The sequence below is a fragment of the Bos javanicus genome, chromosome 4, assembly GCF_032452875.1.
Source record: "Bos javanicus breed banteng chromosome 4, ARS-OSU_banteng_1.0, whole genome shotgun sequence".
Classification (NCBI taxonomy): domain Eukaryota; kingdom Metazoa; phylum Chordata; class Mammalia; order Artiodactyla; family Bovidae; genus Bos; species Bos javanicus.
In genome coordinates this window covers 88,982,174-89,009,067 of record NC_083871.1, presented here as the reverse complement: position 1 = coordinate 89,009,067, position 26,894 = coordinate 88,982,174, and the positions used below count along the sequence as shown (strand labels likewise).

Genomic DNA, 26,894 nt, shown 5'->3' with positions numbered 1-26,894 from the left:
TGGGACACAGCTGGCTTTGAAAAAGGACATTAAATATACAGCACCACAGTTCGGTCTCGGGCGCAGCCTCTGGTCGGTGGCGCCTCGCCATTCCTCTTCGCCAGCCAGGCCCTGGCCCCGGTCCCCTAGATAAAACGGATGCCCACGGGCCCGCAGTCACACCTGTTAGGTGTTTCTCCGCGCGATGCCTCCGCCCCAGCCAAGCCTCCTGCCCGGCCAGGGAGCCGGGTGCAGAGCGGGGGACGCGAAGGGAGACGCAGGGCCGGGCCTTCCCCAGTGGACTCCGCGGGGCTCCGCGCTCAGGGCTGGGGCGGGGAGGGAGGGGGCAGCGAAGGCGGGAGAGGTCGGTCTACCCAGGCCGAGAGGGCCATGGGGAGGGCCGGGGGAAGGGGCGTCGCTGCTCGCGTTACGCTTCCACAGCCTGCAGCAGAGGCGGCGGGGCTGAGCCGCGGAGGAGATGGGGTTTGCACCAGCGTCTGCATTTCTCCTCGCAGCCCCGGCGCCACCGCCCCTCGCCGGGCCTCGGCGCCCGATAGGCCGCGCAGGGTGAGCGCGGGCGCCGGCCGGCGGCACCTCGCCGAGGACTAGAGGCGAGGGCGCCGCGGGGTCGCGGAGGGGGGACTCCGCGAGCAGGGCGGCCCGCGCGTCCCCGGATCTCAGCAACTCCGGCCGCCGCCGGGCCGCGGCAGGGACGGAGCTCCCCGCGCGCCCCCCGGGGGCCAGCAGCGGCCGGAGGGCGGCGCGGGGCTCGGCCCCTCCGCCCAGCAGCTCGGCGCACCCGGCGGCGGTGGCGGCGTGGGATCGGGCGCCCGGGCAGCCTCCGAGCCGATGGCCGGCAGCGACGCGAACGACGAGGGTCCCGCGCGGAGGGGCGGCGCGGCGAGGCGTCCGGGGGCCCCAGGAGGGCGGGGAAGCGAGGCTGCCGCCAGCTGCCCTGAGCCGCTGTCCACTGCTGAAGCGCCGGCCGAGGGCGCCGTGCTGCCGGCTTGGATGCGCCTCTACTTCTACGGGATGCACGGGGTCACCCTGGACGTGCTCCTGTCCGCGGCGCACCGCTTCGCTCGCCGTCCGGACCTCCGGATGCTGGGCTTCTCCTCGCCCTACCGTTGCCTCCTGCACTCGCTCACCCACTTAGCCCTGGAGAAAGTCTACCTGCAGCAGCGGCGCTGCCCCAGCGCCTTCGTCTTCAATTTCCTCCTCTACCCCTCGGCCCACGTGGGGTTGCAGACCCTGGCGGGAGCGCTGCTCCGCCGGGTCGGCGGGCCGGGGGGCGCAGCGGCGCCGGGGGCGCTGGACTTGGCCCTGCAGTACGTGCTGGCGCTCTACCACTGCCAAGTGTTTCTGAAGCGCTTCCTGCACTTGCGGTACCAGCGGCGGCAACAGCTGCGGGGCGCGCCCCCCGCCCCTTCGGGCGCCCGGGCCCCAGCGACAGCCGGTGGTCGGCGGCGGCGACCTCGCGGTCCCAGGGGCGCCGGGGGAGCCCCCAACCAGGGGCTGCCGGACCTGCTCCGCTTCCTTTTCTTCGGAATGCACGGTTTTTTGGATGAGATCTTCTTCACCTTCTTCTTTAACCTGCTGGGGCCCGGGGACGGGACGAGCAGCGGCCACACGTCGCTCTGGTCCTTCTTTATGTACGGCAGCTGCAGTTTTGTGGTGGAAAAGCTCTATTTCCACCTCCACTACAGTCGGGGCTGGGGCACCTGGAAGCGAGTACCCTTCTACGTGATCTTCATCTACACGTGGGAGTTGTTCTGGGGCCTGGGACTCCGCACTTGGGGCGCCTGTTCCTGGGACTATTCTCACTATCCGCTCAATTTCATGGGCCTTATCACGCTGATGTATTTACCTGGTTGGATATTCCTTAGTGTGTACCAGGACCTACTTTCCAATGTGTTGTGGCGGGTGCAATACGTACCATCTAACTAAGACCAAAAAAAGGGGGCACTGGAGTCTCATGAATGAAGGCGATTTATTTTTACACAATAAAACGGAGGGGTTTTTGGTTTTTTTTAGCCTTTTAATTTTTATACCTTTTACTAAACTTTACCACCAACCTGTTTTATTCGACATTTTAGTTTTTCTATTGGCAACGTATGCATAATACGATAATACTTTGAAATATTGCTGGAAATGTAACTCTAAGTACTTAACTCATCAATATTTTAAAACCCTCACTAGTCCAAACAGCAAACCATCATACCTTAACCTCAGAAAGCTGTAGTATTCACTTATTTGCACTTATTTGGCGTAGGTGGGTGATAGTTACCAATTTTTTTTTTTTTTTTAAGTAAGGAAGTTCTTCAACTCAGACACCAGTGATTTTTCCAAGATTCGGGGAAGTTTTCTGATTTAATGATTTGTTTACTTTCCTTTTGGAAAAGGCAATGGCAACCCACTCCAGTACTCTTGCCTGGAGAATCCCATGGACGGAGAGCCTGGTAGGCTGCAGTCCATGGGGTCGCTAAGAGTCGGACACGACTGAGCGACTTCACTAGCAACTTCACTTACTTTCCTTTTAATCCAATGTCATTTTAATTTCCTTCCATGTTTGCCAGTGACTGCTGAAATCCAGTGTCTTGTACTTCTGAAACCACAATTAATAGCTTTTAAAGTGCCTCTGTATAGCACACAAATGAAAAGAAGCTGACAAATTTGAAAACACACCCTATGAATCGATTTTTAGATAAGAAATCTTTTTTAGCAACTCAGACAGGTAACACTGTGTTAAGATATTGATCTCCTTCCTGGAAATGATTGCTTTCCAATGTGGATTAGCCTTAAACGCCAAATGTGTTAACTTTAATCAGATCCTGTGTTATCTTTGGCTGTAAATTTTAGTCCTTATGCAATCATGTAAAATGTCTACCTTACATGTGCAAGGGCCATGCAAAATTATACCATCCTTAATAGTGTTCTAACCCTAAGGACTCTTTTCTATATGGAGTTTCAAGAGTAAAAGCAATCCCATGGAATAAAATGAACTAGAATATTCACCCTAATTGTATTAGCCCTAATTGTTTTCAGAGGATACAGATATGTGTTTTCAGCCTATTTCTGCCATGGCTCACTTGTAAACATTTTTCCGTTTCCTTTGGGTCCCCTACAGAGTTCTTGGATTAAAGTCCAATGTAGTTATGTGCATTATAAATCAATGATAGCTCTTTGGTGACTTGTTCTTAAAGTTTGGAAGCTCCAAGTTAAATAAGATGATGTGAACCATTTGAGAAATCATGGCTAATCAATTAATAATGTACTTTAAATTTGTTTACTGTGTTTTTATTATATTTAGAAAAGACAAGTAGAATTGAGTATAGCTCATCCAAGGATGACTAATACCTTCTTAGTTTTTGTTATAAAGATAATTAGGAAAGCTTGGAGTGTATACAAATTAATATATATTCCTATTCAAGTTGTTAGCTTGTCTATACTGTAAAAGGGCTTCCCATGTGGCACTAGTGGTAAATAACCTACCTGCCAATGCAGGAGGCAAAAGAGATGTGGGGTCGATCCCTGGGTTGGGAAGATCCCCTGGAGGAGGGCATGGCAACCCACTCCAGTATTCTTGCCTGGAGAATCCCATGAGCAGAGGAGCCTGGCAGGCTACAGTCCATAGGTCACAAAGAGTTGGACATGATGAACAACTAACACTTTCACTTCACAGCAGAACTGTTGGGAGATCAGCTCAATTCTGCTTCTCCTCTCCTCTGTCACACTGATTGTTTTAGCCAGTCAAAGCTTGAGTAGAAACTGTTGGAAGTAATTAAATGTTTGCAGAGAATAAAAGTGTCACTTTGTGGAAAAGATTTCTGAAAACCTGGGGAGAAAAATAAAATGTAAATATAGACACTAAAGTTAGTCAGATGCTGGACAAAATATTTGTAATTCAAATCTGTCACATGTGCATGAGTCGAAGTTAAGTGTGGCATGGCTCCACACCATGCATTCCAGTGAAGTCATAACCAAATCCACAGCTTCTGGACTACTGGCCAAATGTATGTATTCACCCTTCTGTCATTTACATGCTGCTCCTTCAGCTTGCTTAAACTGCTAACCAGGATTCTCAGGCCAAACTCATCAAAAAAGCTTGCTATTTTGTTTGTTTTGCTTTTAATGTTAATCCTATTTAAAGAAAAGTTCAAGATTTTTCATTGATTCAATTCATTCAAGAAATAGTTATTGTGAGCCTGCTATTTTTCAGGCATTTGCCTGGACTCTGTGACTACAGCCATGACCCAACATGGACAAAAATTTCTGTCCTGATGGAGCTCACATTAGAATGTGAGTGCATTGATTTATATGAGATTATGCTGATTTGCAAGGCTACTGTTTTAGTATTAGTAATAGGTTATGAGAGGCAGATGTCAGGGTTCTCATCAGGGTTCTCCCTGGAATATCAATCCATCAGTCTGTAAAACAAAAGCCCATTAACAGTCCCTAGTGCTAGTTCTACAAAGAGCCCTGTTCATTTGTATTCAGGAAGTGATTAGCCTGTCTGTTAACTCAGCACCTTGCCTTAGGGCTTCTCATTCTGTGTTTACTCAACTTCTTAAAAGTAACATTTGCTGCAATTTTGAACCTTTCAAGAAAAAGCAAGGAAAGGAAAGAACCATCAGACTGATCAACTTGGTTAATCATTAGTAGTTCAGATATAGAAATGATAAGGCAGTACAATATTAACTATTATAATAATAGTTAATATTTAGGTAGTGCTTACCACCTACCAAGAACTGCACTATTAACATGTGTATATACTTTTAAATAAATACATGTATATATTTACCTATATCTTAAATGAATATATTACATATGTCTCATATATATGTATTTAATTTTAAGTAATACATAATATTTTAGGCTCATATGTGATATAAATTAAAGATACAACAACTCATATATGATATATATATATATATACCTTAAGTATACGTGTGTGTGTGTGTGTGTGTGTACTCAGTCCCTCAATTATGTCTGACTCTTGTGACCCCATGGACTGCAGCCCACCAGGCTCCTCTGTCCATGGGATTTTCCAGGCAAGACTACTGGAGTAGGTGCCATGGCCTACTCCAGGGGAACTTCCCAACCAAGGGATCAAACCCAGGTCTCTTGCGTCTCCTACATTGGCACAAACACACACACATACATATTTACTTAAACCTCTAACAACTCTTTCTCATGAGGACAGTGACACTGAAGCCCAAAGAAATAACTTGGTTAAGTAATCAAGCCATACAGCTATTTAGACAGAATCCAAGGACGCTGGACTCTAGGCTCTGTTCTTAACAGAAAGGTTGGCATGCCTTAACCTACGGCCACAGTGATTTGGGATCTCCTGTGGATTTCACCTTACAATCTGTATTTTCTCTTCTCTGGCACTATCATAGATGCAAGGGCAGCTGTATAAAAGTTAGATACTAGTAGCAAAAATACTCTTTCATGTTGCCTTTTTAGTCTCTGGAAATAACAGGGTGCTAATACCAAGATGCATAACTGATAGTCAGCCTAGCTCTAATTCCCAGATGACAGATTTTCTAGTCAAGCAGTGCTCTGCAGTAGAGTTCCTCATCTGAAGTCAGATGATCTTGAATATAAGAATAATATATCAAAATTCAAGATAACTCACAACACAAGCAAGAAGAAATATATATAATTAAGGCTCTCTTCTTTAATATAGCATTCAGAATGAGCTTCACTGTAAGCTATACAACCCCAAAATTAAAATTTTTTGCAGAGATATTTGTTCTGCATTCAGTTAATCACCTTAGAGTTAAAGAAAGTTTTTTTTTTTTTTTTTTGGCCACATGGCATTTGGGATGCTAATCCCCCCACTAGGGATTGAATGCAGTCCATCTGCCTTGGAAGCATAGCATCTTAACCACTGGGGCTCCAGAAAAGTCCCAAGAAAGTTCTTAATAGAAAAACATGAAAAAAAAAAGTAATAACTGTGGTTCTCATTCCATGTTTAACTTAGGCAATGCTGAAATTTCTTACATAAAGTGCTTTAATTTTTAAATCAATTATATCTCAGCTTTCAATCTAAAGAGAAATTTTGTTTTTCATGGTATCAATTAATATAGATGTTCCTGTGTTATATCAGGACTCCAGTAATGTTGATAATCCATTTCAGTATTTCACACATTTCACTGTACTTAACTATAAATATTTCATTACAAATATTTGACATTTTATGTTAAACTCAGAAAAATATGATGTGCTTTGTTGTTTAAGAATTATGAATTGGTTAATCCTACCCCTTTAAAAGATAATAATTTCTACTGTTTTGAAATAGTCTCTGCTGGCATAATTGACCTGGTTCTATTTTTAAAAGATGGTGAGAAAGAATTTTGGTAGATTACTTTGGTTCTCTCTCCATTTCCAAAGTACATTTAAAAAAATCACTATATTTGGAAAGGAAGTTATACTCATAGACTTGGAATGATAAGTCATTGTATTGTAATATTTGACAGCATTTTAGTAAAATTGATCCTTGCTTGTTTTAAAAGACTTTAAAAAACACTTTACCTTTCAATTTTAAATATAATATCCAATTTACTGTCTCCAATATACTTTCCAACAGTGCTTAATAGAACTAAGATCCTTTACTCAGAAAGAGTTAAATGGAACACCCTTCCCTTTTCTCCATCCAACACATGCCTCAGTTTATGCTGGAAGGAAAGATGGTTCTTTTCTGTTGCCAGTTTTTTTTTCCTTTCTATTCTTGGATGTGGTACCAGAGGAATATACAAAAATAGCACTTGTCTGTGTGGACTTCTGTTCATTAAAATTGACCTCTTTCTAATTTTTAACATGGAGACGTGAAGCTATCATACAGGCAATGACTTCCAGTTGCTAAAAACCCACGTTGTAAATTAAACTGTGATGTGTATAAATTTTCCTTTAGATATTTTTTCTTAATATAAGGAGATTGTAAATATGGAGACTTTTTTTCTTTAATCTTTGAATTCTCTTTGCATAAATGGTCAAACAAATGACCCGAGTGTTCCTAAGGAGAGAGACAAACACAGACAGGCTGATCCTTGACGTACAGAGAAGTTTAATGTTCATCTTAACCTCTTAAAAATTCTATTATAATCCAAAAGTCACATGGATCAACTTTCCCATTTAGAAGAAAATATATCTTTACCACGATTAAGAATTAAGGATCTAAAGAAACCATGAAGATTAATAACATCCAACCTTCTATCCAAGGCTGGAATTCTTTACATCTCTGACAGATGGTTTCTTAGCTCAGGTTGGACTATTGACAGTATTAACTGTGTTTTTCATGCAAAGACTAAATGGGAAAGCTACAAAGCTGTGTTAATACCCACCCCAGTCTATTTGACTTCTCAAAGTTTCCAGGAACTAACAAATACTGGTCAGCCAGATTGTGTATTGCAGTGAAACAGTTTGAGATGATCTTCTCTATTTAAAAGGAAAAAAATCAATGTTTCATTCTTTTACCATAATACTCACTGTCTACTTATTGTATATTTTCAAATGAGGCTTTATTCACTAAGTCTAGGCAACAGGACCTTGAGAGATTTGAGCAAATTAAAATTACTTCAGAAGAATAAACAAACAAACATTGGCTGCAAGCAAAAGAGTGAAAAATTAAATACTAGGAATCCTCCTTATGTCATTGGAATTTCAACTGGTTCAACCCATGAAAAGCCTTTGGTTGCTGCCCAGGTCTACCTGGGAATATAAACTGGGAGAGTTTCCTGGTAGCTTCCCTGAAGCTACCAGCTTCATCAAGAAATGCATTGAGCAGATGCAGGTGTGACGGAAGCAATTAGCTAACCAGAAAGGATGAGAGATACCATGGATCAATTCTCCCATTCAAAAAAAAAATTACACTTATGATATTAAGCAGAGAACTAGCCTCACTTTTGATGGGTTTCCTACAAATATTTATATTACATGCAAGGTATTTTATTAACATTTATACTCCATGCATGATAAAAATAAAATTAATCTCAAAGGATCTCAGTTTTGAAACTTTAAATATTTGAAAATAATCTTGAGAGAAACATGCAGAAAGTTTGTCATATCATTTTGATTACCCACTAACTTTTAGGAACAAAAGTTAAACTGAATATGCTCTTGTTCATTTCTGAAGAGGATCTATTTTTAATCTTAACTTTTTATTAGAAACAATGAGCAGACAGGAAGAAAAAATAAATAAAAGAGTTCCCTGGAGTACATCAGAACCAGTATTCAGATTTCAAGTATTTATAAACAAGAGTTTAACAAAATTTATCATTCTACTTACTTGTAATGATGATATTTTCAGCAAGCAAAACAGAAACAAAAGAATAATAAAGGCAGAAATAAAATGTACATTGAAAGGGATAGTATTCAATAGTCTTAGAGAGTCCTTACATTATTTTTCTTTGGCTAAAATGATTCACATTAATAAATATTATTCTAGGTCTTTATACCATGTAAGACTTGAATTATGAAGAAAATTTTATGTTTATAAAGTACTGCACATGCTAAGTTTGGTTGGGTACCAAAATTTACACTTTATTGTTGCTACTGTTCAGTCACTAAGTCCTCTCTGACTCTTTGGGACTCCAAGGACTGCAGCATGCCAGGCTTCCCTGTCTTTCACTATCTCCTGGAGTTTGCTCAAACTCATGTCCATTGAGTCAGTGATGCCAGCCAACAATCTCATCCTCTGTCGCCCCCTTCTCCTACCCTCAATCTTTCCCAGCATTAGAGTTTCTTTCAATGAGTCAGTTCTTTGCATCAGGTGGCCAAAGTAGTGGAGCTTCAGCTTTAGCATCAGTCCTTCCAGTGAATATTCAGGGTTGATTTCCTTTAGGATTGACTGGTTTGATCTCCTTGCAGTACAAGGGACTCTCAGGGGTCTTCTCCAGCACTATAGTTTGAAAGCATCAATTCTTTGGTGCTCAGCCTTCTTTGGGCTTCCTAGTAGCTCAGCTGGTAAAGAATCCACCTGCAGTGCAGGAGACCCCAGTTTGATTTCTGGGTTGGGAAGATCCCCTGGAGAAGACTATTCACTCCAGTATTCATGGGCTCTGATGGCTCAGATGGTAATGCAGTGCGGGAGACCTGGGTTCAGTCCCTCGGGTTGGGAAGGTCCCCTGGAGGAAGGCATGGCAACCCACTCCAGTATTCTTGCCTGGAGAATCCCCATGGACAGAGGAGCCTGGAGGGCTGCAGTCCTTGAGATCACAAAGAGTCATACATGACTGAGCAACTAAGTTCACGACCTTCTTTATGATCCAACTCTCGCACCATAAATAACTACTGGAAGAACCATATCTTGGACTATATGGACTTTGTTGGCAAAGTCATGTATCTGCTTTTTAATACACTGTCTAGTTTTGTCATAGCTTTTCTTCCAAGGAGCAAGCATCTTTTAATTTCATGGCTGCAGTCACCATCATCTACAGTGATTTTGGAGCCCAAGAAAATAAAATTTGTCTCTGTTTCCACTTTTTCTCCATCTATTTGCTATGAAGTGATAGGAAAGGATGTCATGATCTTAGCTTTTGAATATTGTTTTAAGCTAGCCTTTTCACTATCTTCTTTCATACTTTATTGTTATTGATACTTATTTGATGAAATTTCTGAGTTTGTCTTTTCTGAAATGATATTATTGGATATACTATAAAAATTTTAATAAAGTGTCATTGATGTGTGTACCCAATGCACAGGTAAACAGTCTAAAGCTTATTTAAATGTAAAGTTGTGGACTTTAAGAGCTTGAGAAGATAACTAAACACCACCTAATTCAACTCCCAGCCAAAAGAATTAGTTCTTCTAGATTATCTTTTACAGGAATCTGTCCATCCTCTTCTTGATCACTTCTAATGACAGAGCTCTTTGTACTTATTCAGATCTCTCAGGCCAACTCATTTCTTTGTTTTATATCTTGATAGTTAGAAAATTCTTACCAGAAGGACCCCCCATCTGTAACTTTTATTTTTCCAACTATTTCATCCATAGACAAAACAAAGGTTTCCAAGTGTGTCTTAATTATCTTACTCCAGGCTAGGTATTCAAGATCCTTTAGCAATATATAATAAAATATACAGTAGTAAAACTATTACCTACTTTGATCTAAACACTTTATTTCTGCAAATGTAGAACAAAAGTAATCACTATTAGCTTTTTTAGCAGCTCAGTCACATCATTGTTTCTGTTAAATTTTCATTTATATACATCCTCTAGGTTTCTCTCCTATAGACTGCCGTTAACCCAGTGGTCCTCTTCATGCTCCTGTGCCTTCTGATATAAGTAATTGGCCTGGATCTGTGCTTGTCCCATATTCATTACCGGGTCTGAAAATGAATTAGAGAGAAATGAAGGTAAGTAGAGTGAAGAACAGAAAAGTTGCCATTGAATTCATTCTTCATTTCTTTTGTCCCTCTTCTTCCAGTTTCAACTTTTGGGAGCAGGCATATGTCATTCTCTGTGTTTTCTCAACACTTTGCAATGAACTTAGCACAGAGCAGGTGCTCAAAATTTTTTTAGGTGAATATATATGAATTCTCATGCCAGACATAATTCAATAGTGGAAACAGGAATTAGGAATGCCGCCAGGTGGCAACATGTGACTTCAATGGGACGTTTATTTATGGAACATAAATTAGATCCACCAAGTACCTAGAAAAAATGTAGAAATTGCTTAATCTTCTCATAGTCTTCCTTCTTTCCTGAGCAACTTCTTTTGCAAGACACAGAATTCAAGTAGTTCTCTTAAAGAATTTAGCCACATTATAATTTAAAAAAAAAAATTGTAAGCTATTTAGAGAACTTAACTATCCTTTAAAACATTATTTCTGAAATGTGAATTTTTCTAAAAACTGATTGGTGGTGCTTCTTTTATCACATGACACTCCAAAAAAGAAGGAGTTACCCAGTTTGCACCCTACTGATGTCTTGATTTTCTTCACTGTTTTTGCTGATGACCTTCTGGATTGGGGCAACTTTTGAACAGAAATGAAAATAAAATTCAAACTTACATGCTTGCTCAGTTGCTTCAGTCATGTCTGACTCTTTGTGACTCTATGGACCATAGCCGGCCAGGCTTCTCTGGCCATGGGATTCTCCAGGCAAGAATACTGGAGTGGGTTGCCATTTCCTTCTCCAAGGAAAATTCAAACTTAGTTAAAGTCATAAAATTGCTTCTAGTGGCAGGTGGTAAAGATTTATGATTTATTAGCTATGAATCTGGTTCACTTCTTTCTATATTTCCAACCTCAAATATTAATATTACTGGCAGACTGTAGTCAGGGTTCTCCTAAGAAACAAAACTGCTGTGCTACTGCTGCTAAGTCGCTTCAGTCATGTCCGACTCTGTGCGACCCCATAGATGGCGGCCCACCAGGCTCCCCCATCCCTGGGATTCTCCAGGCAAGAACACTGGAGTGGGTTGCCATTTCCTTCTCCAATGCATGAAAGGGAAAAGTGAAAGGGAAGTCGCTCAGTCATGTCTGACTCTTCGAGACCCCATGGTCTGCAGCCTACCAGGCTCCTCCGTCCATGGGATTTTCCAGGCAAGAGTACTGGAGTGGGGTGCCATTGCCTTCTCCAAAAAACAAAACCACTAGGATGTAAATAGATAAACAGATAGACGTATTATAAGAATTTGGCTCACACAATTATAGAAGCTGTTAAGTCCTAAGATCTACAGGGTGAGTCTGCAGACTGGAGATCCAGAGAGCCGCTGATGTAGTTACAATCCAAAGGCCAGTTGGTTCAAGATCCAGGAAGAGCTGATGTCTCAGTTCAATCTGAAGACAGGTAAAAACAAATGTTCCGCTTGAGTGAGAGGAATTTCCTGTTATTCAGTCTTTTTGTTCTGTTCCGGTCTTCAACTGATTGGATGAGGCTCACCCACATTAGGAAGGACAATGTACTCTATCTATTGACTTAAAGATTAGACTCATCCAAAAAACCCTCACCAAAGCACTCAGAATAATGATAGACCAAATATCTGGGCATCCAATTGTCCAATCAAATTGATACATAAAATTAACCATCACACAGATCAAAGCATTTGAACCAAAGGAGTTAAAATAAGCACAAGGAAAATGAGACGAGTCCATTCATTCATCTAGTCAACAGCTATTTAAATGTGTACTGTGTTAAAAAGTAAGAAGACATAGGCAATTATTTTTTCATAGAGTGGAAAATGCGAATTTTAAAACAAAAGTGTACTACAGAAAGATGCTGTAGGTGGAAATAACGGTGCCGTCACCTAGGCGAGAGAGCATGTTGGGAAGATTCTAGTTGGAGGGCCCAGCATGCTCAAAGACCTGGCAAAAGTGAGTATCAGAGCACTGAGTAACTCAAAGCCTGTTGTATCTGGTTGAGCAGAGTGGTGGGGGGAAGAGTGAGACCTGAGCTAGAGGGGTAGGCAAGAGGCAGGTCTTGAAGCTTTATGGAAACACTAGAATTTGGAGGACCATTTCCTAAGGATGTTGACAAGTTAATTAAGGGTTTTAAGCAGGCAAAGGACTTGTGGTTTGCATTTTGCAACTTGCATTTTTAGAAAGCAAACAGATCAGAAAGGACAAGATTACATGTAGAGAAAGACCAGTTATGAGGCTGTTATACAAAAGATGAAAAAGATGATAGAGAGAAAGAGACCAGCATTATGACAGAGGAGATGGACTAAAATATAGATTCAGAGATAATCAAGAGTCAGAACAGACGATGAAAAGTGATAAGATGGTTGTGCAAATCAAGAGAGAGAAGCAGAGGCAACCAGCCAGCTAAAATTGTAGACTCAGAGCCCTGAGGACCTCTGAAAGTAAGTAAAAAGTAGAAGCCTGCAAAAGATATGGAAATAAATGATCAGATAGGCAAGAGATCCTGAGAATGCAATAGTGTCAACAACAGAAGAGAGGAAGAGGAGAATGTGTTCAGTGACATCTGTAAAATTAATCAACAAAACCACAATTAAATAGAGATGGGAGCTTCCACACCCTGCAAGGAGAACAGAGCTCATTGAGAAAAAGAAAGACTCCTCTCCTCAAAAGGACTCAGCCAGTGAGAATCTGTGGATTCTTTACTCACTCTGGCTCTCCCAACAGCCTTTTCCCATCTGTGAAAGTTTCTTCTTCCTTTGCAATGTGGGGACTTGCACATGGATGGCTGTGGTGGCAGATTCTGCATTGTGATTCTCTGCTGAACCTGAAAAAAAAAAATCTATCTTTTCTGGAGAAATATCTGGCAATCTGTTTGTTTTAGGTCAACACATCAAGTTCAGCCTAAAATTAAATTTAAGGACAGAGTTAATGACCAGTGTATTTCAAGATATATAAGAAAGAGGAATAAAAGCACAGAAGGAAGGATGCTAGATTATGCTATTTGTTTTCTAAATATGACATGTGTTTGTTCATTTAATTCTCACAGCAACCTGGTGATGTAAATACTATTATTATCTTGGTTTTTACATAGGCTATTACTGTCACATGGGAGAGTTAATCATTTTGCCCAAGGCTTGCAAGTGAAAGAACCAAAATTTGGACTCAGACACTCTAGATCCCAAGCTGCATTCTCTATGTAGGTGTCTACACAGGCAGGTGGAGGAAAAAGGTAGAGAGGGAAAAACTCCTAAGACTGGCATTGCACTGGATTTGCATGCTGCCCAATATATGCAGTCCAATAAAGAACCCAGAGAAAGTCTGAAGTCCGTTCTACTCAAAAAGTATTTAAATCTATATGTCATGACTAACTCTGATTCTTGATTCATTCATTCATTTAGTAAAAATTTATCGTGCACGTACTAGACAACAGGGCTTCCCAGGTGGCTCAGTGGTAAAGAATCTGCCTGCCCAGGCAGGAGATGCAGGCTCGATCCCTAGGTTGGGAAGATTCCCTGGAGAAGGGCATGGCAACCCACTCCCATATTCTTGTCTGGGAAATCCCACGGACAGAGGAGCCTGGTGGGCTACAGTCCACTGGGTCAAGGAAGAATCAGACCTGACTTAGTGACTGCTGCTAAATCGTTTCAGTCGTGTCCGACTCTGTGCGACTCTGGAGACAGCAGCCCACCAGGCTCTGCCGTCCCTGGGATTCTCCAGGCAAGAACACTGGAGTGGGTTGCCATTTCCTTCTCCAATGTATGAAAGTGAAAAGTGAAGTTGCTCAATTGTGTCCAACTCTTCGAGATCCCATGGACTTTAGCCTATCAGGTTCCTCCATCCATGGGATTTTCCAGGCAAGAGTACTGGATTGGGTTGCCATTGCCTTCTCTGACTTAGTGACTAAACAATAGCAACTAGATAATAGGCAGTGAGAATGCTGTGGGATTAAATGTCAGCAAGTCTGACATAGACCTTGCCATTGATATCCTACCTTATTGCATCAGTCAGCTCAGGCTGCCATAACAAAATACCATAGATTAGCTGACTGAAGCAACATAAACTTACTTTGTCAGTTCTGCTGCTGCTGCTGCTAAGTTGCTTCAGTCATGTCCGACTCTGTGCGACCCCATGGACTGCAGCCTACCAGGCTTCTCCGTCCATGGGATTCTCCAGGCAAGAACACTGGAGTGGGTTGCCAGTTCAGGAGGCTAGAAATCTGAGGCCAAGGTTTGGTAGGATTCTTTTTTAATGAGAACTGTCTTCCTGGCTTGCAGATGGCTGCCTTCTCACTGTCTTTGCATGGTGGACAGAGAGCAAGCTCTCCCCTTCTCTTCTTATAAGACACTAATCCTATTGGATTAGTGACCTCATTTGACCTTAACTACCTCTATACAGGTGGTATCTCCTAATAGAGTCACATTGGAGGTTGAGGCTTCAAAATGTGAATCTGGTGGGGAACATAATTCAGCCCATAGCATTTACTCTTTTTTAATTCCCACAATGATCCTATGTGATTATTCTAATTACTACTGATTATTATCATTATCTACAGTTTATAGATGAAGTCTATAAATTGGTGCTAGAGAAGATCCTTGGGAGTCCCTTGAACTGCAAGGAGATCAAACCAGTCAATCCTAAAGGAAATCAACTCTGAATATTCATTGGAAGGACCTATGTTGAAGCCGAAGCTCCAGAACTTGAAGGCCACCTGATGCGAACAGCTGACTCATTGGAAATAAGACCCCAAGGCTGGGAAAAATTGAAGGCAAAAGGAGAAAAGGGTGGCAGAGGATGAGATGGTTGGATAGCATCACCAATTCAATGGACATGAGCTTCGGCAAACTCTGGGAGATAGTGAGGGACAGGAAGGCCTGGTATGCTGCAGTCCATGGGATTGGGAAGAGTCGTACATGACTTAATAACTGAGCAACAACAAAAAAACATAGATGAAGTCATTGAAACTTACCTGTCCACACAGCTAGTAAGAGACAGGAACAAGACTCCATTTCAGTATTTTTGTTTTTTAATTTTGCTACACCAGCATGTGGTATTTCAGTTCAGTGACCAGGGATCAAACCTGGGCCCCCTTCTTTGGGAGCACAGAGTCTTAACCAACTGTACCCCCAGGGAAGTCCCTCAGTATTCTTTTTAGGCAACATTATCTATCTCTCAGAAAGTTCAGGGCTGTATCATTCCACAGGGAAGAAGAACAACTGAGAAAAAAAAAAAGGGAGTTGGCTCTTAGTTTTCTCCTTTTAATGTTACATAATAGAGTCATCCTCATTGCTTTTTTTTTTTAATTCTCTCTAGGGACAAGTTCTATTTTGTCCAGTCCTAATTTTAACCTTTATTACTAGTTATGCACAGATTTTTAACTGAGCCCCTCCCCATTTTTATTTTTTTCTTTAACGTCTGTGTATTTGTTACTCAGAAAATTAGCTCTCTGGGAACCTCTGAACACAGACACTGTGTCTCCAGGCCTTTCTGAGAGGCTGAGACAGAGGCCCTAGAGGGCAACTATACTCGGAGTCAATTCATTTAATTTCAAAGAAACTATTTTTAGATTGGCATTTAAAATATTTGACTTGGGTATGCAAGAGTACAAAATCAATTTTCAATGTATTGAAACTATTATTAGGTAACTACATCTCCATTAAGTTTATAGGGTATTTTTTTCCATTTCACAGACATGAATTCCTAATATTATTTCTAGGCGATCTATAAATAACTCCAGATATACTTATCTGTGTGATGCTTTGCTTTGGTGGCATAAAACAGAAAACATAGATAGCAAGGTATTGAGTTTTCTTTGCCAAATGAAATAGTTTGTTTTTTTAAAAATCCAGAAAATGGCATATTACTTTGGAAAGCTGCATGCAAATCAAGCAGTTTAGACAGTATCAAAAGGAAATGGTGATCTCCTAAGCAACTGCCGTTTGCAGTTTAAGGGTTCAGTATGTTCCTTCTTCAGCTAAAGCACAGCATAGCGAAGGGACGCATCATCCGCAAGTCTCCCCTGGTGTTAGAAATGATCAGCCTTCCAAAAGTGCTAAAAATAGCCTGAGTGAAAATCTCTTGTCAAAACAGCTAGATGAACTTTTCGAGGCTTAATAAACTCCAGATTTCTAAATGTTACCACACAAATTATATCCTTGGGGTAATATAATTATTTCAATGGTAAGAAATTCTGTTAGGGATCAGCTCAATGCCTCCAAACAGTTTAACAAGGTTGATTTAAAAAAAACTTCTCAAAATGGACAAGGTCTGTGATTGAAAGCTGGCTCTTCAAAAATGGCCTTGCTACAAAACTACTTTTTTTTTTTTTCCTAGTACCAAACTTTCTTGAATAGGTCCATTCACCAAAATAGTTAAATATTGAAAATAGTTGAATCTTGAATGAGTCCATTCACCAAACTAGTTAAATGTTGATAAATAGTTGAATAATCAACTTACTCTGAACCAATGCTGTCCAATAGAATGTTCCACAGTGAGAAGTGTTTAATATCTGTTCTGAACAGGGGCTTCCCTGGTAGTTCAGACAGTAAAGAATCCACCTGCAATACAAGAGACCTGGATTTGGTCTCTGGGGTCGGAAGATCCCCTGGAGAATGGCATGGCCACTCACTCCAGTATTCCTACCTGGAGAATCCCCATGGACAGAGGAGCCCCAGGCTACACTCCATGGGGACAAAAAGAATTGGACACAACTGAGCAACTAAGCACACATACACTGTCCAACATGCTAGCCACTGACCACATGTAACTAAGCGAGTGAGTGAAAGTCGCTCAGTCATGTCCGACTCTTTGTGACCCCATGGACTATACAGTCCATGGAATACTGGAGTGGGTAGCCTTTTCCTTCTCCAGGGGATCTTCCCAACCCAGGGATCAAACCCAGGTCTCCCACATTGCAGGCAGATTCATTACCAACTGAGCCATCAGGCCAGAGCTAATGTAACTAATGAATAGCCTAAATGCTGCTAATGGACCTGAAGAGCTAAATTTCAAATTATATATAATTTTAACTAATTTAGATGTAATAAACACATGTGGCTATTGGCTACTATATTGAGTTACACAGCTCTATGCCGTATTTTATATGCCATGTTTTATCATACTGTCATAAAAAAGGACCATAAACTAGGAATATGTCATATGAGTTTCAGAAACACAGTTCTTCAACTTTCATAACTTTTCTATAACCTGTTTTGTGGAAGAGCTTGGTTCCTCAAGCTATGTGTTTAAACAAAGCATTGAAATGGTTTCAGATAGAGACACATTTGCATGTCTGGCCTTCAGTTATACTAGGGGAGGCTCTGCTGAACACCACTGCATTTCTGATTCTTCTTATGAAACTGGGAGGAAATTGGAAAAATGGAGAATAAAAGAATTAAAAAAAATAAACTGACCGGAAAACTGAAATTGAAGCAGGGTCCTCTGTATCAACTTATAGCAAAGCTCTTGGGAAAACAAAACTTTGAAATTCTGACATAAGGTCTTGTGTTATTTGAAGGAAATGAGTATTAGTGCAAGTTTCGAGTTTCAGTGTGAATAGATATGTGGGGATGGAGTGAAGGGAAGGCTGTAAAGAAAGCCTGTCATTGTTCAGAAACAAAAGGATGTGCCTTCCCAACATCTGATGGCACTTTTTAGAGCCTTTAATTTCTTTCCTCCCTTTCTTTTTAGGAACCTGAGACTTTCCTCTGGTTCTGCCTTCTGCTCTCCCTGCTCCTACTTGCAGCTCTCCATGGAATTCACTCAACTAAATAGGGTCCCAAACACTTGGGCTTTGCCACGATCAGTTGCTATTTGATTAATGAACTTCTGTGGGCTTCCATGGTGACTCAGATGGTAAAGTGCCTGTAATGCAGGAGACCTGGGTTTTTTCCCTGGTTTGGGAAGATCCCCTGGAGAAGGAAATGGCAACCCACTCCAGTACTCTTGCCTGGAAAATTCCGTGGATGGAGGAGCCTGGTAGGCTACAGTCCATGGGGTCGCAAAGAGTCAGACACAACTGAGTAACTTCACTGGTTCACTGCTGGTATCAGTCCCCAGTGGCATTTAAGATTTAAACTAATCTTATCCTTTTGTGTTCAGTACTCCTTGACTTCTTCCCTTATTGACCAAATATATGATAATATAAAATTTTCACACAGAGATTTGACCCTGTGGGCATGCTCAGTCACGTAGATGCGTCCTTGTCTTTGTGGCCCCATGGACTGTAGCCCGTCAAACTCCTCTCTCTGTCCATGGGGTTTACTAGGCAAGAATACTGGAGTGGGTTGCCGCTTCCTTCTCCAGGGAATCTTCCTGACCCAGGGATCAAACCTGTGTATCCTGCTTTGGCAGGCAGATCCTTTACCTTGGAGCCACCAGGGAAGCCAGAGATTGAATAGGTAAAGTTAAAATTGAGTATGTAAATGTGTAAATTGACTCTTCAATTCATTGCAGAAACCAACATAACATGGTAAAACGGTTGTCCTCTGATTAATATTAATAATTTAAAAAATAAAAGAAATTGGCTTCAATTAAAAAAGGAAGGCTTAGCTATGATTTTTCAGGGATGAAAATTGTTCCATAAATAGCATTAGCCTTTGTTATGTGTTTTGTTTATTGTGTGAGAGAGTGAACTTTCTCTCATGGACCAGATCTAATCTCATTTAAATTCCAGGGGGCATTTCTTAATAGGAATTTTTAAGTACATTTTTACCTACTGGGGTTAGACTAAAAAAAAAAAAAAAAAAAAAACCTCATAAATAATACATGTATCTATCTCAAAATCCCACACTCATAAGATTTCTATAAAAGTCTGTTTGGAATCATGCTGTTTATTGATGAGAGTGGGTATTAAGTACCCTTTTTCTGTAACCACAAGGGCATAGGTAACTGCACTTTTTACAGACAAATCCTGTCCTAGATCAAACATAAGGACAAAAAGTTCACTGGGATGGGGAAGGGGAGCAGAGGGTGTATTCCTGCAGGATCAGGGAGGAAGAACATCAAAGGAGGAGTGGCTGCAAGGTAAGACTGCAATAGGGATCAAGAGATGGGAGAGGTGTGTAGTCCAGGCCACGACTGGATTTAGCCTGTGGATATTGGGTATCAGTTGAAACAGGAGAGTGAGCCATCTGTAAGCAGATATGGGTTTTAGAAAGACTACTCTGATTAGCAGGGAGAGACTAGGGAATGACAGAGAAACCAGGAGGTCAATGTGATAATTCAGATAAGAAATGCTGAAGGTCTGAGTTAGGCTGTGGCAGAGTGGACAGGAGAAAGTTACTCGGAAAGTAGGTTCTGGAAAATTAATGGATACAGCAAAAGAGGGATAGGAGGGGCTGTGATGGTAAGATTTTAGTCTTGAGTATGTGGGAGATGAAACACTACATCATCCTCAACCTTTTTTTTTCTTTTTCTCTTTATCTTTATGTGTGTGTGTGTATATATATATATATATATATATATATGTATATATATATATATGTATATGTATATACAGATATGTTCTTACTGAGATAAAATTAACATACAATATATTAATTTCATGTGTAAACATAATGATTCTATATTTATATATATATATTGCAAAGTGATCACCACAATAAGAACCATTAATATCTGCCCCACAGATAGTTACACATTTTCTTTTTCTTGTGATGAGACCTTTGAAGATTTACTCTCTTAGCAAGTTGTAAATATGCAGTCCAGTATTATTAACTATGGTCAGCGTGTTGTTCATTACATCCCCTGGACTTGATATTTCTAACTAAAACATAATCTTGTCACAACTGACAGAACTACCACATGTAAAAACTTCTCCTGCCTTTGCTGTACTCTACATAAACAGATAGCTTGCATAATTTATTTTTCTTATTTTATTATCTCAATAAACATTCACTGTGCCAGTTTCTGGCTTACTTCCTGTTTTAAAATGTTTTGTCTATATTGTGTGATATTTAAAGATCAAAGGTACCCAACAACCTTGGTAAGGTACTGGTTCAGGGTGCGGTGAGGTTGAAAAAGAACCTCAAGGTACCTGTGAATGGAAACTGTCTAACCTTGGGTCACCGAGGTTGCAAACCTGCTCCCTGGAGGGGCGCTGCGGTGCCTGGGGGCCTTTGTTTGGCCCACTCTCCAGAAAGTGCAGCTGTCAAAAAATTATCCTAAGTACCATGATGATCCGAAGATTTTCACACCCACCAAGAGGCACACGGCAACTACTGGCAATTGCAAATGAAGTGGCTTTAGGAGTAATCTCAACAAAAGGCAGATTTGAGCGATTTCAATCTGTTCCCAGGAGGGAATAACCAAATTGAAAGATTGGTGCTGGCAAGTTCCAGGACCTGGGTTCAGCAAATAAGCTGAAACAGTGCTTCCAGCAAGGCACACAGACGGTTGGTTCCCGGCCCTCTACGACTCTCCCTCAGGCAGCTACAGGCTGGGTTTCAGAGTGTATAATTTTAGCAGAAGAGGTAAGACACCCCTTCTAGTTGCAGTCTGCAGGGAAGCACTATGATCAGAGCTAAGTCAAGGACACTTCTCTAGGAGGGCACAGATGTACCGTGTGAAATCCCAGGTCTAATGACTCTGAATCCTATTTATTTTACTATCCTATTAGTGAACTCCTATTTTTCTACCCGAGAGAGATTGTATATGATCTGACTCTGAGCCTGTCGCAGACCACTGTGCGGTACAATTTACTGACATACCAACCTAAAAGGAAGAGTCCGGGTACCTGTCCTATTTCCACATTGTCCAAAAAAAAAAAAGTGAAAAATCCACTTAACCCCAGGCTATCAAAGTACAAATAAGAAAGAGGGAAGGGTCAGAAAGATCCCCAGGAAGAGGAAATGGCCACTCATTCCAGTATTCTTGCCTGGAAAATTCCATGGACAGAGCAGCCTGGCAAGCTACAGTTCATGGGGTTGCGCACAAAGTTGGACACGGCTGAAGCAACTAGGCACAACAAGAAGTATTTAAAATGACCTTGTTTTCTTGATTGTATTTATTTAGATTGTATTGTATCATTTATTTATTTAAAAGATATTATATATCTTTTAACCATCCCTAGAGAATGGTTACTTTAGCATGTCATAGTAGCATATTTTTTAAATATGCCTTCTACAAATTTGTAAAGTATGAGCATGGTTTAACTCTAGGAATATTAATTAGGAGTAAAATTGAATTATGTATTTTTATCACTCAAATATTGATGTGGTCCAAGAGAAAGATATTTTCATGCTCTGTTTTAAGGTTCAAATGAATTAGCTAAATTTCATTTTTTATAACATTTCCTTTTTCAAATGGATATGCTCATTTATATGACACAAAATTCAAAACCTACAAAGAGAATTAGAATAATTAGCAAAAAACCCACAACAAATTGAAATATTTTGATATATTCATTATTGCATTGAAATATGATTTTGATGTCACATATTTTCTGTAGGAATTCATGGTTAGAAATAAGAAAATTGTTTACAGTAGGGGAGCAAACTTTGCTACCTCAAAATGCCCCTTTGGCATGAGGTTTATAAGAAACAGAAAACTGGAAACTTTTCTTGCTACTTCCCCCTTAACTGCCTAAAAAAATTGAGATAAGTAAACTATTTTTGAGGATAGAGTTATCACCAGAAATATCTGCAAAGACTATGGATTAGGTGTGGTGGAGAACACTTTGAAAGGCCTAGAGATCAGCCTGCTGTGTGACCCATGGTCTCTGCAGGGCCCAGTAAACATGTGTTTACCAAACATTTGCCTTTCCATCTCCCTGTGAATTGCCTTTCTCCTCTCTGAAGGCCATAACCACAAAACCAACATCCTATTAGGTGAGGGCTCTTAAGGCAACATTCTCTTATGCTTCAGGCATTTTGTCCAGTTACTCAATTCTCCCATGTATATGCATTATTAAACTTGTGTTTGATTTTCCCATTAATCTCTCTCATGTCAGTTTTCTCAGGTGGCTCAAGCGGTAAAGAATCTGCCTGCCAATGCAGGAGCCATAGGAGATGCAAATTCGATCCCTGGGTCAGGAAGATCCCTGGAAGGAAGAAATGGCAACCCACTCCAGTATTCTTACCTGGAAAATCCCATAGACAGAGGAGTTTGGCAGGCTACAGTCCATGGGGTCGCAAAGAGGTGGACATGACCAAGCATGCACACATGCTGTCTTACATCAGTTCAACTCAGAGGCCAGCTGAGAGTAAAGCCAGCTGCTCCCTCCTGGCCCTGTATCCTTCCTCCAGGAGGAGGAGAAAGGTTTCGTGAGCACAAAGCTGTGTAGTCACGTTGTAGCCACACGTTTCAGGAAACAAACTCACTCAGAAGGACAATGCAAATAGTGGAGTGCAGTTTATTACACCAGTGGCCCAAGGCAGAGTCTCCTCTTAGCCAAGGGCCCCGATCAGTTTTGTGAAAACCTTATATACCCTAAGTGTATAAGCTTCTCTGAACTAGTCTGAACAAAGGAAAAAGAAAGATATAATCAAAGTTAACCATGATCATATGCCTTAAGCCTAGGTAGTTAACAGTGGACAATTATCAATAGGCCTGTGGTCATACCCCAATAAGCATAATAGAATGTATGATTCTATTTGGTTACACAGATAATTAGGGTGTTCTTTTAGGCACAGTGGATTTGAAAGCTATAGCACCTCCTCTGTCGGGGGAGCCGGCGGCTACACACGGTCCCCTGGGGGCTTTGGATCTCCGACAGCTTCCCAGGCCGAAAAGAAATCCAGACCTCGAGCTCAGCACATTTTACCCTGTACCATATCTCAGCTGCTTTCTGCTACTCTGGTTGATGAAGTATTCAGAATTGGAAATGTTGAGATTTCACAGGTCACTATTGTGCGGATTATCAGAAATGCAGAGAAGGCTGCAACCAACATTGTTTACAAGATAGATGACATGACAGCTGCACCCATGGATGTTCGCCAGTGGGTTGACACAGATGATGCCAGTGGTGAAAACACTGTGGTCCCTCCAGAAACATATGTGAAAGTGGCTGGTCATCTGAGATCTTTCCAGAACAAGAAAAGCCTGGTAGCCTTTAAGATCATGCCCTGGAGGATATGAATGAGTTCACCACACATACTCTGGAAGTAGTCAATGCACACATGATGCTGAGCAAATCGAACAGCCAGCCTTCAACAGGGAGAGCGCCTATCAGCAATCCAGGAATGGGTGAAGCTGGGAACTTCGGTGGGAACAACTTCATACCAGCAAATGGCCTCACTGTGGCCCAGAACCAGGTGCTGAATTTGTTCAAGGCTTGCCCAAGACCTGAAGGATTGAACTTTCAGGATCTCAAGAACCAACTCCAGCACATGTCCGTAGCCTCAACCAAGCTAGCTGTGGATTTTCTAAGCAACGAGGGACACATCTATTCCACCGTGGATGATGATCATTTTAAATCCACAGATGCAGAATAACTGGATCTAATTGGGTACCCGAGATATTTTCCAGTTGGACCTTTTTTTGCCGCCTCTTGTCTCCAGCTGTGCATATAATTGGCGAGTTGACTTCTAGGAAGTAGATTTCATCTATAAAAGATCTCAACTGACATCCTTTTGAAACTTACTACTACTCTTCTGTGTTTTTGATGGACTTCCCTGGTAGCTCAGACGGTAAAGCGTCTGCCTACAATGCGGGAGACCTGGGTTCGATCCCTGGGTCAGGACGATCCCCTGGAGAAGGAAACGGCAACCCACTCCAGTATTCATGCCTGGAAAATCCCATGGACCGAGGAGCCTGGTGGGCTATAATCCATGGGGTCGCAAAGAGTCGGACACGACTGAGCGACTTCTGTTGTGTGTGTTTAAGCACAGAGAGCCCTGGGGCTCTTCCTTCTGGGGGCCTGGTTTTCCAGTTTGTATGTCGTTTCCAAAGATACTGGGCATATAAGTCCACAGTCCGGCCCAGAGCCTGTTCTGTTTCCTCCTTCAGTCAGAGCAGCGGCAGGTTTCTGCTGCCTTTTCTTCCCACTAAATGTATGAACATGGAACCCAGGTCTTGCTCCCAGATCCCTTACCTGGAAATGGGCTAATAAATAATCATTTTCCCTTTTTTTTATGTATTTATTTTTTGCCTGCACTATGGCTGTGTTGCAGTGGTCGGGCTCTCTCTAGTTGCAGTAAGCAGGGCTACTCTTCCTTACAGTACGCAATGCAGGCTTCCCATTCTGGAGGCTTCTTGCTGTGGAGTACAGGTTCTAGGCTCGTGGGCTCAGTAGTTGTTTCTCCTGCATTGTCAGGTAAATTCTTAACCACTGAACCACCAGAGAAGTTCTCTTATCTTACTCCTAAACAACCAGGATGGAACTCTTTCGATATTTCAAAATTGTAGAGACAGCTAGCTTGATAAAACATCTGTTTCAAAATTCTGACCCTGAGAGAACAGTAGTGTTCCTAAGGAGGAAACTTGAAGTTATAACTCTTATCATGTCATTGAAAAGTAAACTAAGCCCACATCACCTGAGCTTTAGTTCAGAGTAGAACCTAAAATTGAAAGAGGAAAAAAGGAAAAAGATGCCTTTTAAAACTCAGGCAGACAACGAAGGAAACTATAAGCAGGGTGAAAAGACAGCCTTCAGAATGGGAGAAAATAATAGCAAATGAAGCAACTGACAAAGAATTAATTTCAAAAATATACAAGCAACTCCTGCAGCTCAATTTCAGAAAAATAAACAACCCAATCAAAAAATGGGCCAAAGAACTAAACAGACATTTCTCCAAAGAAGACATGCAGATGGCTAAAAAACATATGAAAAGATGCTCAACATCACTCATTATCAGAGAAATGCAAAGCAAAACCACAACGAGGTACCATTTCATGCCATGACTGCTATCAAAAAGTCTACAAACAATAAATGCTGGAGAGGGTGTGGAGAAAACGGAACCCTCTTACACTGTTGGTGGGAATGCAAACTAGTACAGCCACTATGGAGAACAGTGTGGAGATTCCTTAAAAAACTGGAAATAGAACTGCTATACGACCCAGCAATCCCACTGCTGGGCATACACACCAATGAAACCAGAATTGAAAGAGACACATGTACCCCAATGTTCATCGCAGCACTGTTTACAATAGCTAGGACATGGAAGCAACCTAGATGTCCATCGGCAGATGAATGGATAAGAAAGCTGTGGTACATATACACAGTGGAATATTACTCAGCCATTAAAAAGAATACATTTGAATCAGTTCTAATGAGGTGGATGAAACTGGAGCCTATTATACAGAGTGAAGCAAGTCAAAAAGAAAAACACCAATACAGTATACTAATGCATATATATGGAATTTAGAAAGATGGTAACAATAACCCTATATGCAAGATAGCAAGAGAGACACAGATGTATAGAACAGTCTACTGGACTCTGTAGAAGAAGACAAGGGTGGGATGATCTGAGAGAATAGCATTGAAACATGTATATTATCATATGTGAAGCAGATTGCCAGTCCAGGTTCGATGCATGAGACAGGGTGCTCAGGGCTGGTGCACTGGGATGACCCAGAGGGATGGGATGGGAAAGGAGGTGGGAGCAGGGTTCAGGATGGGAAACAGATGTACACCCATGGCTGATTCATGTCAGTGTATGGCAAAACCCACTACAATATTGTAAAGTAATTAGCCTCCAATTAAAATAAATTAATTTAAAAAAATAAAAAATAAAAACAAAAAAGATGTGAAAAAATTTTAAAAAACTCAAGCAGAAAAACTATGAGATCTCTGTCTATGTCTATCTATATGTACGTATGTCTGTGTGATTATTGTACATATGATATGTGCCTAACACCTGATGGTGTTATCAAAATTAATTTGTAAAAGAACTCTATTTAACTGACTTAAAGTAAGCACTTACAAGTCAAATATTTCTAAATGTAATTAGACTAGCCCAAAGTTTAAAAAGATCACATGATCTAGGATTAATCTTTAATGAATGAGGATAAGTTGATGGCTTAATTAATATGAATATGTTTTTAAGTCATCAATATTAAATATAATTGTACCTACATTAGCTGAAAGTCAATAAGCTCATGTTATCTCTATTACGTGGAGAAGGACATGGCAGTCCACTCCGGTGTTCTTGCCTGGAAAATACCATGGACAGAAGAGCAGGCTACAGTCCATGGGCTTGCAGAGAGTCGGACATGACTGTATGCATGCATGCATCTCTGGAGAATCCCAGGGACGGGGGAGCCTGGTGGGCTGCCATCTATGGGGTTGCGCAGAGTCAGACACGACTGAAGCGACTTAGCAGCAGCAGCAGCAGCATGCATCTCTGTTACAAAATTTGTTAACAAGAAAATTAACAGTATGATGATATTATCAGAAGTAATAAAGAGATAAATGAGAAAAATATTTTTCGGTGAAGTCTTTATGGATAATTATGTTTCATCATATGTCTATCTAAAAATAGTTTCTCCAGATTTTTGGTGACTTGAAACTTTTAAGTTCTGCTAAATTAACTGATGAAATTTATTGACTTTCTAGATCATTTTTGACAAGATAAAATACTGAAACATTGCTAAAGAAGTTTATGTTAT

The 26,894-nt window shown here is 41.2% G+C and overlaps 1 protein-coding gene and 1 pseudogene across 1 annotated transcript; both read left to right on the top strand.

Annotated features, from left to right (window-relative positions):
• Window positions 1-268: 268 nt before the first annotated feature.
• Window positions 269-4,157, top strand: TMEM229A (transmembrane protein 229A). Its single transcript, XM_061414585.1, has one exon. The coding sequence runs from the start codon at window positions 829-831 to the stop codon at window positions 1,924-1,926; it is 1,098 nt and encodes a 365-aa protein (XP_061270569.1). The 5' UTR covers window positions 269-828; the 3' UTR covers window positions 1,927-4,157.
• Window positions 4,158-23,154: 18,997 nt separating this feature from the next.
• Window positions 23,155-24,152, top strand: LOC133246818 (replication protein A 32 kDa subunit-like; annotated as a pseudogene).
• The last annotated feature ends 2,742 nt before the right edge of the window (window positions 24,153-26,894 follow it).